The sequence below is a fragment of the Ornithorhynchus anatinus genome, chromosome 21 (assembly GCF_004115215.2).
Source record: "Ornithorhynchus anatinus isolate Pmale09 chromosome 21, mOrnAna1.pri.v4, whole genome shotgun sequence".
Classification (NCBI taxonomy): Eukaryota; Metazoa; Chordata; class Mammalia; order Monotremata; family Ornithorhynchidae; genus Ornithorhynchus; species Ornithorhynchus anatinus.
This window is the reverse complement of record NC_041748.1, coordinates 22,351,645-22,368,822: the sequence shown is the minus strand read 5'-3', so window position 1 is coordinate 22,368,822 and position 17,178 is coordinate 22,351,645. Positions and strand designations below refer to the sequence as shown.

At 56.0% G+C, this 17,178-nt stretch overlaps 1 protein-coding gene across 6 annotated transcripts in view; it reads right to left on the bottom strand.

Moving 5' to 3' along the window:
* AP1B1 (adaptor related protein complex 1 subunit beta 1) overlaps positions 1 to 17,178 on the bottom strand; it is a 47,887-nt gene that overhangs the window by 16,947 nt on the left and 13,762 nt on the right. For 5 of the 6 annotated variants that reach the window (XM_029048942.2, XM_029048944.2, XM_029048945.2 and 2 more), the window contains exons 2-9: positions 11,220 to 11,283; positions 7,139 to 7,244; positions 6,435 to 6,570; positions 5,455 to 5,700; positions 3,406 to 3,596; positions 2,684 to 2,905; positions 1,377 to 1,497; positions 174 to 269 (exon numbers count right to left, since the gene is read on the bottom strand). In XM_029048942.2, the coding sequence (XP_028904775.1) occupies positions 174 to 269; positions 1,377 to 1,497; positions 2,684 to 2,905; positions 3,406 to 3,596; positions 5,455 to 5,700; positions 6,435 to 6,570; positions 7,139 to 7,244; positions 11,220 to 11,256 (1,155 nt within the window). In that variant the 5' untranslated portion in view covers positions 11,257 to 11,283. Of the gene's footprint in view, positions 1 to 173; positions 270 to 1,376; positions 1,498 to 2,683; positions 2,906 to 3,405; positions 3,597 to 5,454; positions 5,701 to 6,434; positions 6,571 to 7,138; positions 7,245 to 11,219; positions 11,284 to 11,416; positions 11,481 to 17,178 lie in introns of those variants that run through there. The other variant, XM_029048947.2, reaches the window with a different exon arrangement.

The window sequence follows — 17,178 nt, the reverse complement described above, 5'->3', positions numbered from 1 at the left end:
GTGGCTCCTGGGCAGCCCCACCCCCCACTACTGCAGCAACCCCAGCTGGGCCAAGGCCCCAACGCTCAGCCTCTGGAACTCCTGGGATGACCGAGCAGCAACTGGCAGCAGACTCTTCCCCTTCCCGCCGGCTCGGCGCCCTCCCTGCCCACCCAGATGCCCCCAAATCTCACCTCCACCTTGATGGCGCAGCGCCCGATGGCCCGCACCGCCTTGCGAACAAAATCCACGTCCACTTCGGTCGCATACTCCTTCAGCTCAGCCAACACCTGCTGTCAGACCCCAGAATCAAGCCGGGACCTCGGGCGCCGGGACCTCGGACGCCGGGACCTCGGACGCCGGGACCTCGGACGCCGGGACCTTGGGCTCCGAGACCTCGGATTCCAGCCCCTGGCTCACCAGCTCAGCCAACGAGGATCTTTTCAAGAGGGGTTGGGGAACTGGGTGAGCTGTCCCTCACTCCCCCGACTGGGCAGGATGCCATGCCTGGCTGGCATTCGACGAGCTTCCTCCCCGGGGCGCAGCAAAACCTAGGCAGGCCTCACACCTGGTTCCCCTTCCTGCATCGGGCTCTGCTAAGGACTGGAGGCGAAACTGGTTGAGCGGCGGGGGACGCTCTGCCCGGGTCTAGGCCGGGCACCCGGGGTCCTCCGGGGAAAGGAGCGAGACCTAGTGGAACTAGCCCGGGGCTGGGAGTCGGAGGACCTGGGTTCTAATCCCGGCTCCGCCCCTTGTCTGTTGGGTGACCTCAAGCAAATCACTTCACTTCCCTGAGCCTCAGTTTCCTCATCTGTAAAATGAGGATTAAGACGGCCAGCCCCATGTGGGACACGGACTGTAACCAACCTGATGGCCTTGGATCTATCCCAGTGCTTAGTACGGAGCCTGGTGCATAGTAAGCACCTAAACAAATACCATTAGAAAAAAAGTCTACCCCTCCACGCAAGCCGTGGAGCAGAAATTCTCCATCTTTCCTCAAAGACAGACCCCTGAGACCCCAAGATTTCGCCTGTCTCCCCTCAATGGACAGTCAGTTCCTTGTGGGCAGACAACCTTCTCTTCTCTGTTTTGGACTTCCCAAGCGCTCAGCACAGGGTATCGTGCCCGGGAGGGGGGTCAATAAATACTATTACATTTCCACTCCTTAAGTACCCCACCACCACCCTGCCCAGGCAGGCAATCAATCGATCAATCCTGAGTGCTGTGCTGAGCGCTTGGGAGAGAACCGCTGCTGCTCTGCTTTTGACTGGGCGCCCTGGAACTCTTGCTCTCCCCCAGTGCCCTCTCCTAAGCGCTCAGTACAGCACCCCGCACGGCGGAGCCGGGACCGACGAGGGGGTCTGCCCGTGGGACGGTCCCGCGTGGGGGGAGCGGACCTGGGCGATGTTGGCCTGGGACGCCAGGCGGATCATGATGTCCAGTTTCTCCAGCTTGACGTAGATGGGGTCGTTGTACTTCACGAAAAACACCTTCATCTCGTGCTTCAGGATCTCGGGCCTGGTGCGATGGGGAGGGAGACAGCGACCACTCAACCAATGGTATTTACTGAACGCTTACTATGTGCGCAGTGCTGCGCTGAGCGCTTGGGAGAGGACCGGGCATGGGGGTTGGTGGAGGCGAGCCCTGCTGCCATGGAGCTTGTGAGAAGCAGCGCGGCCTAATGAGAAGAGCCCGGGCCTGGGAGTCAGAGGGCCTGGGTTCTAATCCCTCCTCCGCCACGTCTGCTGTGAGACCTTGGCCAAGTCACCTCGCTCTCTGTGCCTCAGTGACCTCATCTGTAAACTAGGGATTACGACTGTGAGCCCCACGGGAGACAGGGACTGTGTCCAACCCGATTAGCTTGTATCTACCCCAGTGCTTAGTAAAGTGTGTGGCACACAGTGAACACTTAAATACCATTAAGGAAAAGAGCTTCCAGGCCACGGGAGGAGAGACGTTAAAATCACCCACTGGCAAGAGCCTGGACCTGGGAGTAGGAGGACCCGGGTTCTAATCCCAGCTCCGCCACTTGTCAACAAATACCTCAATGAATACGAGGGCCGGGGTAGGTACAGATTCACTAGGTCAGACACGGTCCCCGTCCCGCTTGCGGCTCGCAGTCTCAGTAAGAGGGAAAACAGGAAAGCGTGGCTCAGTGGAAAGAGCCCGGGCTTGGGAGTCAGGTCATGGGTTTGAATCCCGGCTCTGCCACTTGGCAGCTGTGTGACTGTGGGCGAGTCACTTTATTTCTCGGTGTCTCAGTTCCCTTATCTGTAAAATGGGGATTAAGACAACCTGAGTACCCTGTATCTACCCCAGCGCTTAGAACAGTGCTCTGCACATAGTAAGCGCTTAACAAATACCAACGGGGTATTGAATCCCAATTTACAGAGGAGGGAACTGAGGCCCACAAAAGTGAAGTGACTTGCCCAAGGTCACACAGCAAGCAACTGGCAGAGCCGGGATGAGAACGTCGGTCCTCTGACTCCCCGGGCCGTGCCCTTTCCACTAAGGCCGCACGGCTTCTCCGATACCGCTACCAAACCGAAACCACTGCCGGGTTGGGCGGGCCCGGCAGGGCTCCTGCCGAGTGCCGACTGCCGAGACCCAGTCGACCGGAAACGGCCCGTCGGCACGCGGTCCCGTGGCCCGTGTCGCGCCGCGGCCCGTCGATCCGGTGGTGGGGAGCGGGGGAGACCGTTACCTCTTCTGCACAATGAGGTTGATGTTGCGGAGGGCCACGTACTGCAGCTCGGGCTCGGCGGAGAGCAGGGTGACCAGCGGCGGGGCCAGCTTCTTCAACAGGGTGCCGTAGTAGTCCAGGTCCTTGGACAGCATCTCCATGAACTTCATGAGCACCTTCACGGCCGACAGCACCACCGCCGAGTTGGCGTGAGACAGCCGGGGCGTCACCCGCTCGCAGATGCTGCGAGGGCGGGGCGGCGGGGGACAGGGTTAAGGCGGAGGAATCCAGCAGCGGTATTTATCGAGCGCTTACGGGGTGCGGAGCGCTGCACTAAGAAGCGCTTGGGAGAGGACGACCTAACCGAGTAGGGAGACGGGTTCCCTGCCCGCAGAGAGCTTCCGGGCTACAGGGAAACGAGACCGGGCAATGGAGCCGCGCCCCACCGCCCCCCAGCCCTCCATGGGCCTGGGAGGAGTCGGGACCCCGGAGGAGGGGAGTGTGGATAACGAGGGCCCTGGCTTGGGACACGGGGGGCCGCACGGTGAGGCCCGCCTGCAGTCTAGGGGGTCCAGAGGTGGGGACTTCCGGCTAACCCAGGAGGAAGGGTCAATCGCTCAATCAATCAGCGGTATTTACTGAGCGCTTACTAGGGGCAGAGCACTGTACTGAGCGCTCGGGAGAGCAGGGAGCCGCCGGCGGCCGGTCGGAGACTCGGGGGAGGCCCCCGCCCCGCTCCCCACCTCTGGGCTTCGCGGTCGTCCTTGGGCATGTAGTTGGCCAGGCAGTCCAGGATGAAGATCTGGCCCCACTCGGTGCACTCGTTCAGGGCCGTCAGCAGCTTGTTGATGGATTGCGGGTTCAGGTCCAGCAGGTTGCTGCTCGGATGGGACTCGGCGATTTCCGAGAGGGCGGCCACCGCGTTGGCCACCACCTGCCGGGCGGAGGGGACGCGGGGGAGAGGGGCTGAGCGCACCCTCCCGGGGAAGCTCCTCACGGGCAGGGGGTGGGCCCCTGCTTGGTTTGGGACTTTCCCGGCCGCCCAGTACTACGCATTCCACCCCGCGGGCGCTCAGGACCCACTAGATCTCCTACTGTTGGGACGCCAATCCCTTCAGTCCTACGGAATGTGAACCTAGAATTAAGAAGGGGGCAGGGGAGGCCTGTGGGCAGGGAGTCGGACATCAGAATCCACAGTCCTGCCACCCCCTTCTCTCTGGAGGGGGCAGTGATGCTTTCCCCTTGTCGGGGTGACTCTCTGACCCGTGCCAACTCATATGGAACTACAGGCCAGACAGAGTAGTATTTGTTAAGCGCCTATTATAGGCCGGGCCCTGTACTAAGCGCTGGCATGGATACAAGCAAACAGGGTCGGACACAGTCCCTATCCCACATGGAGGTCCCGGTCTTAATCCCCATTTTACAGATGAGGTAACCGAGGCACAAAGAAGTGAAGTGACTTGCCCAAGGCCACACAGAGACAGGATTAGAACCCATGACCTTCCGACTCCCAGGCCCGTCCTGAATTCACTATACCACGCTGCTCAAACTACTGTGAGGAAATGGGAAAGGGCTGATGTTTAAGGCCCAGTTTTAGGACAACCGGGCCACAGAATCTGATACCAACTTCCTGGCACCAACCAGTGCCCGCGGTGAGGAAAGCTGGTGAGAAAATTCACCGGGGTCCCCTTCCCCCAAATCCCTAGCCTAGGATGGAGCAGCGGGGTGCAGTGAAAAGGGCAGAAGCCTGAGACTCAGAGGACCTGGGTTTTCCTCCCGGCTCTGCCCCGTACCCGCTGTGTGACCTTGGGCAAGTCATTTCACTTCTGTGGGCCTCACGTTCCTCAACTGGAAAACGACGACTCCATACTCGTTCTCCTTTCCCCTTGGGCTGTGGGCCCCACGTCGGAAAGAGACCGTGTCCATCCTGATTTTCTGGGATTTATTATCTCCAGCGGCACTTAGTGCCTGGCACGTTAGGGCTTAACAAATACTTATCATTATTATTATTACTATTACTATAAGGGGCTGGGTTCCGGGAAAGACCTCAGCCCAGGGTCCCAAGGATCCTCAGCTATCTGTCCAAATGAAGATTGGCCCCTCAGCTTTTAAGGCAGCAGGACCCTCAGAGAGCCCACCCTTCCGCCCACCTAGGGGGATCGGAGCCTTCTCCTGCACCGAGAGAGTCGGAGCTGCCTCTGAGATGGGAGTTTGTTAGCGGTTAAGAGCTCCCACGCAGTTCCAGTTGGTAATGGGATGTGTTTAGTGTCCACTGAGTGCCGTGCACTGTACCAAACGCTCGGGAGTCCAAACTCTGAGTTCTTCTGGGCTGCCGGGTCAGAGAACCACCTCCCACCCCGAGGGTGTGGGTAGGAAGCCCGGCTGACACCCGACTGGCTAAGCTCGCCCCCGTGGGTGAGATGGGTGAGAATTCCAAGGGTGCCAGCCTGGTTCACGAAGACCCCCGGGGAACGGTCCCTGTCGGCTCCTTCCAGAGGACGGGGGTTGTGGCAACTGGGTTGGGGGTGCGGGGCGGGGGATGCAGGACAGGCAGAAAAATGACAAGTAGACAAGGAAGGATGCCCCAGGCCTCTGCCCGCCTCGTTCTGGCAGGGAGTCACTCACCCAAAACCAACCCACAGAGGAAAAACCAGGGTCCGGCAAGCGTGGCGGGGGCGGGGCATCAGAGGAGGGGAGGAGCAGGGACAGACAGGGAACCTCTAAACAAACCAGAAGCAGGAGAGGGAGGACCAAAAGGAGGGAGGGAGGGGAGGAGGGAGGGACTGGGTCACCATGGGGTTGGAGTCGGAGATGAGATCCTTGAGGGTGTCCAGGAAGCCCTGGTCCTCCACCAGCTGGGCGTTGATGTCGTGGAGTTTGGCGACGCACACGGCGGCCGTCTTGCGCACGTAGGGGTCCTCGTCCTTGAGGCACTTGCGCAGCGGCTCGCACAGGTACTCCGTGATCTTATCCACCCGGATGCAGCCCATGGTCCGCACCGCCAAGGCCCGGATCAGCGGGTTCGGGTCCTCGCAGTCCTGAGGGAGCGAACCCGGGCGGCTTCAATGCCCGCGGACATCGCCGGCGGTGCCCGACGCTGACCTCTGAACCGGGCCCGGCAGGGGGGCAGGGAGCGCCTCGGGCCCGGGGGCACAGACATCCAAATGTACTCAATCCCCTTGCCCCCTCTTACCTCACCCCGTTACTCCCCTACTCCAACCCAGCCCACACACTTCACTCCTCTAATGCCAACCTTCTCACTGGACCTCGATCTCACCTACCTCACCGCCGACCTCTTGCCCACGTCCTGCAACACCCTTCCTCCTCAAATCCGACAGAGAGTGACTCTCCCCACCTTCAAAGTCTTATTGAAGGCCCATCTCCTCCAAGAAACCTTCCCTGACTAAGCCCTCCTTTCCTCTTCCACTCCCTTCTGCATCACCCTGACTTGCCACCTTTATTCATCACCCCCTCCCAGCCCCGCACCACTTATCTGTAATGTGTTTATTTAGATTAATGTCTGTCAACTCACTTTGGGCAGGGAATATATCTGTTAGCTTGTTATACTGCCCTCTCCTAAGCGCTTAGTACAATGCTCTGCACACAGTGATCCCTCAATAAATACGACTGACTCTGTCAGCGCTTAGAACAGTGCCTTGCGCATAGTAAGCTCTTGAGAAATACCACCATTATTATCAGGCCGGGGCTTGGTGGGGAGGACGACGACGACACCCTGGCTCGGAAGAGGTTGGCGCGCCTCCCGCCCACTGACCTTGACGAAGGTGTTGACGGCCATGATGGCCATGTCCGGCTGGCTCTTGGCGTAGTTCATCAGATAGAGGTAGACGAGCTTCTTCAGCTCCAGGTTGTCCGTCTGCATGCAGTTGACCACGTCAGGGAAGAGAGCGCTGAAAAGCCAAGGCAGGCAGGTTGGCGGCGGGCCGGGGGCTTGCGAGAGCCGGAGCGAGTGGCCCCGCGGGACCCCCGAGTTCAGATCCCGCTGAGGAGTCGGAGGGGGGGACCGGACCCTCTGTTCACACAGTAAGCGCTCAATAAATACGCCTGAATGAATGAGTGAATGAATAACCTGAAGCAGCCTAGGAGCTGTTTCCCTAGGCTGGGGTGGGTCCTCCTGGGCGGGAAGGGGTCCGTGCCTGACCCCTCGTTGTTGGGACCACTGATGGGCCACACTTTTCACCTGGGAACCCTCCCGGTTGTCAGTCCTCGCCCTCCACCCTGCCCCCAGGGTCAGCGAGCAGCTTCCGCGTCTAAGGTGCTCAAACCTCCTCAGAGGAGACACGCGTCACCCTATCCCCACCCCTCACTCCAGGGCAGCCACGACAGGTGTAAGTGGCAGAGCTATGTACTGAGTGCCCACTGGGTGTAGGGCACCGTACTCAACGCCCAGGAGAGTACAACCGAAGCCAGAGAAGCACCCAGCGGCTCGAGATCCTCCTTCCCCTCTGCGCGGCCCACCTGACATCCTTGCCAACGGTCATGGACGCGATCACTTTCTTCACTGCTTCCTTTTTCTTCTCCTTCTTGTCGCTGTTGAGCTCTGCCTTCAGCTCGAAGATCTCCCCTGGAACAGGGAAGAGGAGGTGAGGCTGCCCGTCGCCGAGGAAAGGCCAAGCTGGTGGCCCTGAAGGCCACAAAGTCACCGACGGGTTGGCCTCTCCCTCCCGGGAAGCAGTGGCCAAAGGCTTCATCAGATTCCCTTTCCCTCACTCGCCTCCCAGAGGGACAGGCCCTCCGCCCATTCCATCGGAATGGGAAAAGCCATAGGGAAGAGACGTTATCCCAAATCTTCCCTGTTCTGTCGGGAGATCAAGAGGCCTCGCTCTCATCTTTCCCGTGGCCGCCGACTTCTTGCTCAAGTCCTCCCTGCCCCTTCTCATCTGGGAGACCCTTCTCTCCTCTTCTTAGTGGAAAAACGGTGTGGCTTAGTGGAAGGAGCACGGGCCTGGGAGTCAGAGGACCTGGGTTCTAATCCCGGCTCGGCCACGTGTCTGCTGTGTGACCTTGGGCAAGCCACCGCTCTTCTCTGGGCCTCAGTTCCCTCATCTGTAAAATGAGGATTAAGAGTGTGAACCTCAGTGGGGACAGGGAAGGAGCGTGGCTTAGTGGAAAGAGCACGGGCTTGGGAGTCAAAGATTGTGGGTTCGAATCCCGGCTCTGCCACTTGTCAGTTGTGTGACTATGGGCAAATCACTTAACTTCTCTGTGCCTCGGTTACCTCATCTGTAAAATGGGGACTAAAACTGTGAGCCCCATGTGGGACAACCTGATAACCCTGTATCTACCCCAGCGCTTAGAACAGTGCCCAGCACATAGTAAGCGCTCAATTAGTACCATAATTATTATTACAGCTTGTAAGCTCGTTGTGGGCAGGGAATGTATATCAACTCTGTTGAACTGTACTCTCTCAAGCGCTTAGTACAGTGCTCTGCACACAGTAAGCACTCAATAAATACCACTGTTTGATTAGCTTGAGCTTGATTAGCTCAAGATTGTGAGCCTCACGTGGGACAACCTGAGTACCCTGTATCTATCCCAGCGCTTAGAACAGTGCTCTGCACATAGTAAGCGCTTAACAAATACCAACATTACTGTACTAAGCACCTGCCCACAATGAGTTTACAGTTTACAGATCAGATTTCTCTCATCGTGTCATTTTCTGCCTGGCTTCCCTTTTTCAGGGATTCTGTGTTGACAATGACTAGCCCCATCTACGAAGGGAAAGGAAAATTTTCAACCTTCCATAACATCTAGCCACCTCAACTGCTCTTTCCCGCACCTAACGATCGCATGTGACACAAATGGTCTTGAGAAGCAGTCTGGCCTAGTGGATAAAGCCCGAGCTTGGGAGTCAGAAGGACCTGGGTTCTAATCCCAGCTCCAACACATTCTGCTGTGCGACCTTGGGCACTCACTTCACTTCTCTGGGCCTCAGTTTCCTCATCGGTAAAACTGCGATTAAAACTGTGGGGCCCATTAGTTTCTATTTACCTCAATGCTTAAAATGGTGCTTGGCACATAGTAAGCTTTTAACAAGATAATTATTATTATTTCGGCATCAATTTGGGGCTTTTTATTATCTGCAGGTTCTAATCATGAGCATCCATCTTAAGACCGCCCGGTCCAGATTTCATCCGGTCGTTTGCTCTAAAAACGGGGGGCTCAGCCGCGTCCCCGGGGAGGGGAAGGGGAGGCCTCGTGCGAATTCAGAAACTGGGTTTCCTCAGGCCCCTTGAGAACTGCTGGGAAGTTGGGGAGTCGGAAAGTCCGGACCTCTGCTCCGCTCCTACCACGCCGGGGGTCCCTGAAGGAGTCCTTCCCTCTGCCCCCTCCCTAATCTCCCGGGCTCTGGCGGGATCACGAGGGAAGCCGGCGGTAGGTGGTGAGAGATAATCACACAGCAGGCAGGAAAGAGCTGGGCGAGTTCAAGGCCGGGCTCCGGTTTAATCTGCCTGGGAAGCGTGGGGTCGGCAAGGGGCGAGGCGGGGGGTGAGGACGTCCAGTGGGCCAGCTGAGCCGGAGCGGGCTGATTCCGGGAGGGAGGGTCAGCAGAGGCCCCCCACCCCAGGCCGGGGCACGAGGATGGCCACAAACAACCGTCTCCGAGAGAAGGGGCGGCGCTGGCGGGGCCTGGGGATATTGCAAAAGGGATCGCCGGAGGAATGTGCCAGGCCGGCGCTTTCGGCGGGAGGTGACCGTCACCCCGGGCCGACTCTTCCTGAGGGCCCCGTCCCAAGCCGCCCACCTCTCCGGGACCCGTTCTCTGACTGGAAAGCCCCACGGGGCTCTGGGTGACTTCAATAAAGGACAGGAGGGGAGGAGGGGATCAGGCTTGAGCCCCTTCCCCTGCTCCCAAGTAGCCCCTCCGGGGCATTGACTCCCATCCCCCCACCCCTTCCGCTCAGCAGCTGTGGGGGACACGGGCCGCCTGGTCCCCACAACATCCCAACGGCCTCCGGGGGGAAAATTAGTTCGGTGCCTCTTCTGGGAAATTAAGGACGGGCGGGACTTGGGCTGGGGCTAACGGGTGAGCTGAGCCAGCTGCAGGGACGATAAAATTCTTGCCAGAACAGCAGAGACTGCGGGTCGGACTCTGAGGGAGAGGGAGGCGGGGGCGGGCGGAGGGAAGGAGGAAGGAAGGGAGGGCGGGAGGAAGGAAAGAGGGATGGAGAGAAAAGCCAGGAGAGCTGACACGGACAGCCAACTTCCAAAAATGCCTTGTCAGCAGCTGCAGCCACTACAGGCTCTCTCCTCCCCTCCCCTTCCCGGCTCTAAGACTCTATAAGACCCCGAGGGCGCTCAGTCTAGCCCCTTTTCCCAATAGTGGACAGTGACCCGGCCTGGGAGTCGGAAGATCGGGGGCTCCACCACCTCTCTGCCGTGTGGCCTTGGGAAAGCGCTTCACTTCTCTGAGCCTCAGTTTCCTCATCTGTAAAATGGGGATGAAGATTGAGAGCCCTATGCATGGCAGGGACTGTGTCCAACCCGATTTGCTTGGATCCACCCCAGCATTGAGTACAGTGCCTGGCACTTAGTAAGCGCTTACCAAATACCATCATTGTTATTATTATTATTATTACCAGGGGAGAGGGAGGTTCTGAATCCTCCTAATTTTGGCACCTTGTCCTCTAAGCACAGTGTTCTGCACATTGTTAATCACTCAATAAGTATCATGGACTGATTAAGCATTTTCTATATGTCAAGCATTGTGCTAGACTAGGGTAGAGAGATGATCAGAGGACGAGAAGCAGCACGGTCTAGGGGAAAGAGCCCTGGTCTGGGTGTCAGAGGACCTGAATTCTAATCCCAATTCTGCTATTTGTCTGCGGTGTGACCTTGGGCAAGTCTTTTCACTTCTCTGTGCCTCAGTTTTCTCACCTGTAAAATGGGGATTAAACCCTATTCTCTCCTACCTAGACTGTGAGCACAGGGACTGTGATCGACCTGTTAACCTGGTAGCCACCCCAGTGCTTAGAACAGTGCTTGGCATAAAGTACTTAAATACAGCAGTAATAATGATACTAACAATAATGATGATAACAGCGATGACGATCATCTAAGTCACTTCACCTATCTGTGCCTCAGTTCCCTCATCTGCAAAATGGGGATTCAACAATTGTTCTCTTTCCTACTTAGACTTGAGCCCCTTGTGGGTCCTAATGATCTGGTTTGTAGCTCCGTACTTACTTGGCACGGAGTAAACACGTAATAAACCTTATATATACGGATATTATTATTACATGTAATAATAATCATCGATCCCAGGCCCACACGGGGCTCCTTGTCTAAGACAGAGGGAGAGAAGGGCTCTTAACCCCATTTTACAGATAAGGAAACTGGGGCCGAGAGAGGTTGAATGACTTGCCCAAGGTCACCCGGCAGGGTCAAGAAGCAGAGCTAGGACAAGAACCCGGGGCTGCCTATGCCCAGTCCCCGCGCCCACTCCCGGACCCCCTCCCTCCCTGACTCTCCCCCTCCACCCCCCAGCCGGGCTCATCCCGGGGAAAGCACAAGGGAGAGGAAGGCTCTCGGGTGGTACCTTTCTTGGTGGTGGTGAAGTACTTGGAGTCGGTCATTTTGGTCCCGTGGTTTGCCGTGAGGGTCTGAAAGAGAGAAGGAGAAAAGGTTCCCCGTCAGCCTGGGCTTTGCGCTCGGCCCCGGTCTCTGGCTTTCGGCCGTGCTTGGCAACGTGGAATAGGAAGGAAAGAAACCAAAAAAAAACCAAAGACGACTTGCCCTGTGATTTGCAAAGCTTAAAAACCCGGGGCTTTCTATTTGGGGGAACTGAAAGGGGAACTGAGGCTGGCTCACGGACGAACTCAGCTCCAAATAGTTGTCTGGGCAGGCGGGGCGGTGCCATCTCTTAGTCAACTAATCAGTTGTCTTTCCTGAGTTCCTGGAACTCTCTCCCTCCTTCCCCAAATCCACCAGATCATCGCCTGCCCTTCTCCCCCCATTCAAAACCCTCCTGAAATCCCACTTCCTCCAACAAGCCTTCCCCGCTACGGGTAAGGAACTTGTCTATCAACTGTTTTGTTTCTTTAATGATATTTATTAATCACTTACTATGTGCCAGGCACTGTATTAAATGCTGGGGTAGATACAAGCTAGTCAGGTTGGACACAGTCTATGACTTACATGGGCCTCACAGCCCCAATTTCCCATTTTACAGATGAGGGAACTGAGGCACAGAGAAGTAGTTAAGTGACTTGCCCAAGATCACACGTCAGAAAACTGGCGGAGCCAGAATTAGAACCCAGGTCCTTCTGACTTCCAGGCCCGTGCTCTATCCACTAGGCAATCCTGCTTCTTTCAAGAGTTGTATTGTGCTCCTCAAAGTGTTTAGTACAGTGCTCAGCACACACGAATAATAATAATAATGTTGATATTTGTTAAGCGCTTACTATGTTCTAAGCGCTGGGGTAGATACAAGGTCATCAGGTTGTCCCACGTGAGGCTCACAGTCTTCATCCCCATTTTGCAGATGAGGTAACTGAGGCACGGAGAAGTGAAGTGACTTGCCCACAGTCCCCCAGCTGACAAGTGGCAGAGCCGGAATTGGAACCCATGACCTCTGACTCCCAAGCCCGGGCTCTTTCCACTGAGCCATGCTGCTTCTCAGTGAGCGCTCAATAAATATCATTGATCGACTGATTTCCCCCAACTAATTTCCCAGCACTCCGAGCCACATAAACCCACCACCAGTCGTCACCTCTAGCTCTTACGAACTTATTTTTAGCCATCCTAAGTACTCTTGCAAATCCGGTTATTCAACTGCACATTCAACTAATTATTCTATTTGTAAATATTTGTTTATGTGCTCTCCCACTCAAGCATCAGCCCCATGGGAGCGAGAAGCTTGTGCTTCTTGGCTTTGTACTTCCCAAGCGTTCAGTACAGCGCACCCAGTAGGGGCTCAATAAATTCTATATGCAAGGGCTTGGCGTTGTAAGGTAAGGTTGGCAGATATAACCCTGCTCGAGGAGTTTACAACCTGGTGGGGCGGACATAAAAACATTTACAAATAGGAGGAAGAAGGGCTTAAAAGGTGTGGTCGTCTGTAAACTGACATGCGGCACGGGACACTGAGCAGCGGCACGGTCTAGCGGAGAGAGCCCGGGCCTAGAAGTGCGAGGACCTGGGTTCTAATCCCCGCTCTGCCGACTGCTTGCTGCGTGACCTTCGGCAAGTCACCCAACTTTTCCGTGGCTCAGCTTTCTCAAATGTAAAACGGGGATTAAATACCCGTTCTCCCTCCTACTTAGATTGTGAGCTCCAGGCAGGGATTCTGTCTGACCTGGTTAACTCGTACCTACCCCAGCGCTGAGAACAGTGTTTGACACATAGTGAGTGCCTAACAGATACCTAAAAAAAAAGCGGGTCAGCCAAAGAGTCGGGGTACCGGCTGTTGGACTCAAATGGTTTAGGATGGGGATTGGAAGGAGTTAAGTAAGTGTCTTCGCTGGGATGGAGAGAAGGAGGAGGAAGAGGAGGAAAGTGTAACTAAGGACCTGGAGAAAGCAAACATTTGAGGAGGAATGGATTGGCAGTGGCCCAATGGAAAGAGCCCGGGCCTGAGACTCAGAGGACCTAGGTTCTAATCCCAGGTCTGCAAGTTGCCTGCTCTGTGCCCTTGGGCAAGTCACTTCACCTCTTTGGGCCTCAGTTTCTTTGTCTGGCAAATGGGTTTTCGATGCCTCTTCTTCCCTACTCAAACTGGGAGCTTCATGTGGGACAGGGACTGTGTCCAACCTGATTAACTAGTATCTACCTCAGGGCTACAACAGTGCTTAATAATCAATCATCACAATAATAATGGCATTTGTTAAGCGCTTACTATGTGCCAAGCTCTTTTCTAAGCGCTGAGGTAGACGTAAGGTTATCAGGTTGTCCACGTGGGGCTCACCCTCTTAATCTCCATTTTACCGATGAGGTGAGTGAGGCACAGAGAAGTGAAGTGACTTGCCCGAAGTCACACAGCTGACAAGTGGCGGAGCCGGGATTAGAACCCACGACCTCCGACACCCAAGCCCGGGCTCTTTCCACTAAGCCACACTGCTTCTCGTGGCGACCTGTCACTAGAGGGGCCAAACTGTCTGTTCCACTGGCCCAAGGCTTAACTGAACCCCGAAGCTGAACCCTAACCTTCCAAGGCAGCACATCTTAACATCTCCCTCCCCCTCTGGAGTGTAGGCTCCTTGTGGGTAGGGAATGTGTCTAATAATAATAATAATTCTGGCATTTCTTAAGCACTTACTATGTGCGAGGCACTGTACTAAGCGCTGGGATAGATACAAGCAAATCAGGTTGGACACAGTCCCTGTCCTATGTGATACTGTCCTCTTCCAAGCACTCAGTCCAGTGCTCTGCACCTAGTAAGCACTTAATAAATATCACCGATCGATCGATTGCTAAAGGGGCAAGCCACAAGAACATCGCTCTGGGGTCCCTCACCGCGAAAAATCCCCGACCCCCGGCCCCTGAGAACGGAAGGACGATTCCCGTCGCTGCCCCTCTAAGCATTCATCCACATCATCGTATTTATTGGGGGCTTTCCGGGTGCGTACTGAGCCCCAAGAAAAATCCGTGCGCCCCAAAGCACTCTCACCCTCTCCTGCTGAGTGAACTGCAAGTGCCGAGGACGGCTAGCGCCCCAGGGGCCGGGCCAGCTCGGGAGAGGGCGGGGTTCAATCGGCGGGGCTCCCTGGGCGGGAATGGGGGGGCTCGGTGGGGCGCTCTGCACCCGGGAAGCGCTCAATACATTCAACCGAGGATCGACTGGGCGGGGGAGGGCTCAGAGGCCCTTCGCTGGCAGCGAGCGATCATCGGCAGACTGCGGCTGGGGGCCCGGGCTGGATCCTCTCCTGCGGCATCTCCCCGCGGGTCGCCGCTGCAGGCTGCAGGCAGCACCGCAGCAGGAGCGATTCCTCTGGAAGGAGGTCACGTGCCGGCGGGGGAAAAACGGGAAGGGGGAGGGAAGTCCCGGCTCGAACCGCTGGCGGATCAAGGTCAACCCTTCCAACAGCCTGCCGCTTCATCCCGATCGATCCAAATACCACACTGAAGAGAAGCAACGTGGCTTGAAGAGAAGCAACGTGGCCTAGTGGGGAGAGCCCGGGCCCGGGAGTCGGAAGGATCTGGGTTCTAATTGAGGCTCCGCCACTTGTCGGCTGTGTCACCTACGGCAGGTCGCTTCACTTCTCTAAGCCTCAGTTCCCTCATCTGCAAAATGGGGATAAGAGTGTGAGCCCTTTTCGGGACAGGGTCTGTGTCCAACCTGATTACCTTCAATCTACCCCAGCGCTTACAACAGCGTCTGGCACAGCGGCATGGCGCAGAGGATAGAGCACGGGCCTGGGAGTCAGAAGGTAACGGGTTCTAATCCGAGCTCCGCCACCTGTCTGCTGTGTGGCCTCAGGCAAGTCGCTTCACTTCTCTGGGCCTCATTTACCTCATCTGTAAAATGGGGATCGAGACTGTGAGCCCCACATGGTCCAACCTCATTTGCTTGGATCCACTCCAGCGCTTACTACAGTGCCTGGCACATAGTAAATGCTTAATAAATACCATAATTATTGTTATTATTAGAGTAGGCATCTAACCGATACCATTGAAAATACTCTTTCCCCTCGCCAATGCCACTTTAAGCACTTCCACATCATCAAACCACTTGAGTCCTCGTCTCCTCCTCCCGACCTTCGGACAGAGACCCGAGACACTTGTGTAACTTTTCCCTACACTCTAGTCTGGGGAAGCAGCGTGGCTCAGTGGAAAGAGCCTAGGCTTCGGAGTCAGAGGTCATGGGTTCGACTCCCGGGCTCTGCCACTTGTCAGCTGTGTGACTGTGGGCGAGTCACTTAACTCCTCTGTGCCTCAGTTACCTCATCTGTAAAATGAGGATTAACTGTGAGCCTCACGTGGGACGACCTGATGACCCTGTATCTCCTCCAGCGCTTAGAACAGTGCTCTGCACATAGTAAGCGCTTAACAAATACCAACATTATTAGTCCTTTCTCCTACCTGAAACGTTTCAGTCCAACTCACTGTAAACACCTTGAGGACATGGACCGTGTCCAGTAATTCTAGTGGACTCTCCCAAGAGGCCTACAGTGCTCAGGGAGGCATAGAGGAGGCATTCAAGAAATAAGTCGTCAACTACTATTACAGTTCTTCCCCTCCCAGCTTGCTCAGAAGGCTGAATCTTATTCACTGGACACTCGCCCCCAGGCCGAGGAGGGTCTTAATAAAAATAACATTAATAATAACGTTGGTATCCTGTTGAGCACTATGTGTCAAGCACCGTTCTAAGCGCTGGGTTAGATACAAGGTAATCAGGTTGCCCCAGGTGGGGCTCACAGTCTTCATCCCCATTTTACGGATGGGGCAACGGAGGCGCGGAGAAGTGACTTGCCCAAGGTCACAGAGCTGACAAGTGGCGGAGCCGGGATTAGGACTCACGACCTCTGACTCCCAAGCCCGGGTTCTTTCCGCTAAGCCACGCTGCTGTGGAGTCAGAGACGCAGGCCAACCGACGGAGAGCCGGCCGGAGATCGGCTGGTTCTCGCGGCTGTTTCGGCTTGGAACGTGAGGGGCCTCGGCCAGGAGCTGGCATCCAGGCTCGGTTCTCCGTGAGCCTGGAAGGATGGAGGGGGTGAGGCGCCCCGAGTCGGAGGGAAGAAAGCGGGACAACCCTCAAAGCGGGACTGAAGCAACAACAGGGCTTAGTACAAAGAGCCTGGGAGTCAGAGGACCTGGGTTCTAATTCCGGCTCTGCTCGTTGCCCGCTGGGTGTCCTTGGGCAAGCTGGTCCATCCTATTTATTGATTACTATGTGCAGAATGCTGAACTAAGCACTTGGGAAAATACGGTATCATAAAATAACCGACACATTCCCTGCCCAGCATGAGCTCTGGGCCTCAGTTTCTTCAGCCGTCAAATGGGGATTCAATCCCTGTTCTCCTTCCCCTTTGGACTGTGAGCCCCTTGTGGGCCAGGTACTGGGTCCAGATTCATCATCTGGTATCGACCCCAGAGCTGGGCACCCAGTAAGTGCTGAAGTGAAACTATTATTATTAGTAGTAATTACCAGAATTAGAATTACCACCCACCAGGAACATCAGCTGCCCAAGTCAACTTCCTCCAATAATAATAATAATAATTATGGTATTTGTTAAGCACTTACTATGTGCCAGGCACTGTACCAAGCGCTGGGGTGGATACGAGCAAATTAGGTTCAACACAGTCCCTGCCCCACGTGAGGCTCACAGTCTCAATCCCCACTTTGCAGATGAGGTCACTGAGGCCCCGAGAAGGGAAGCGACTTGCCCGAGATCACAGCAGACGAGTGGCGGAGCCGGGATCAGAACCCATGACCTTCTGACTCCCAGGCCCGGGCTCTATCCCCTACGCCAGGCTGCTTCTCAAAAGTCCCCTGCCTCTCCGGGGGAAGGTCTGGATTTCGGCCAAGGAATGCCGAGAGCCGGGCCGACTTCTGAGCC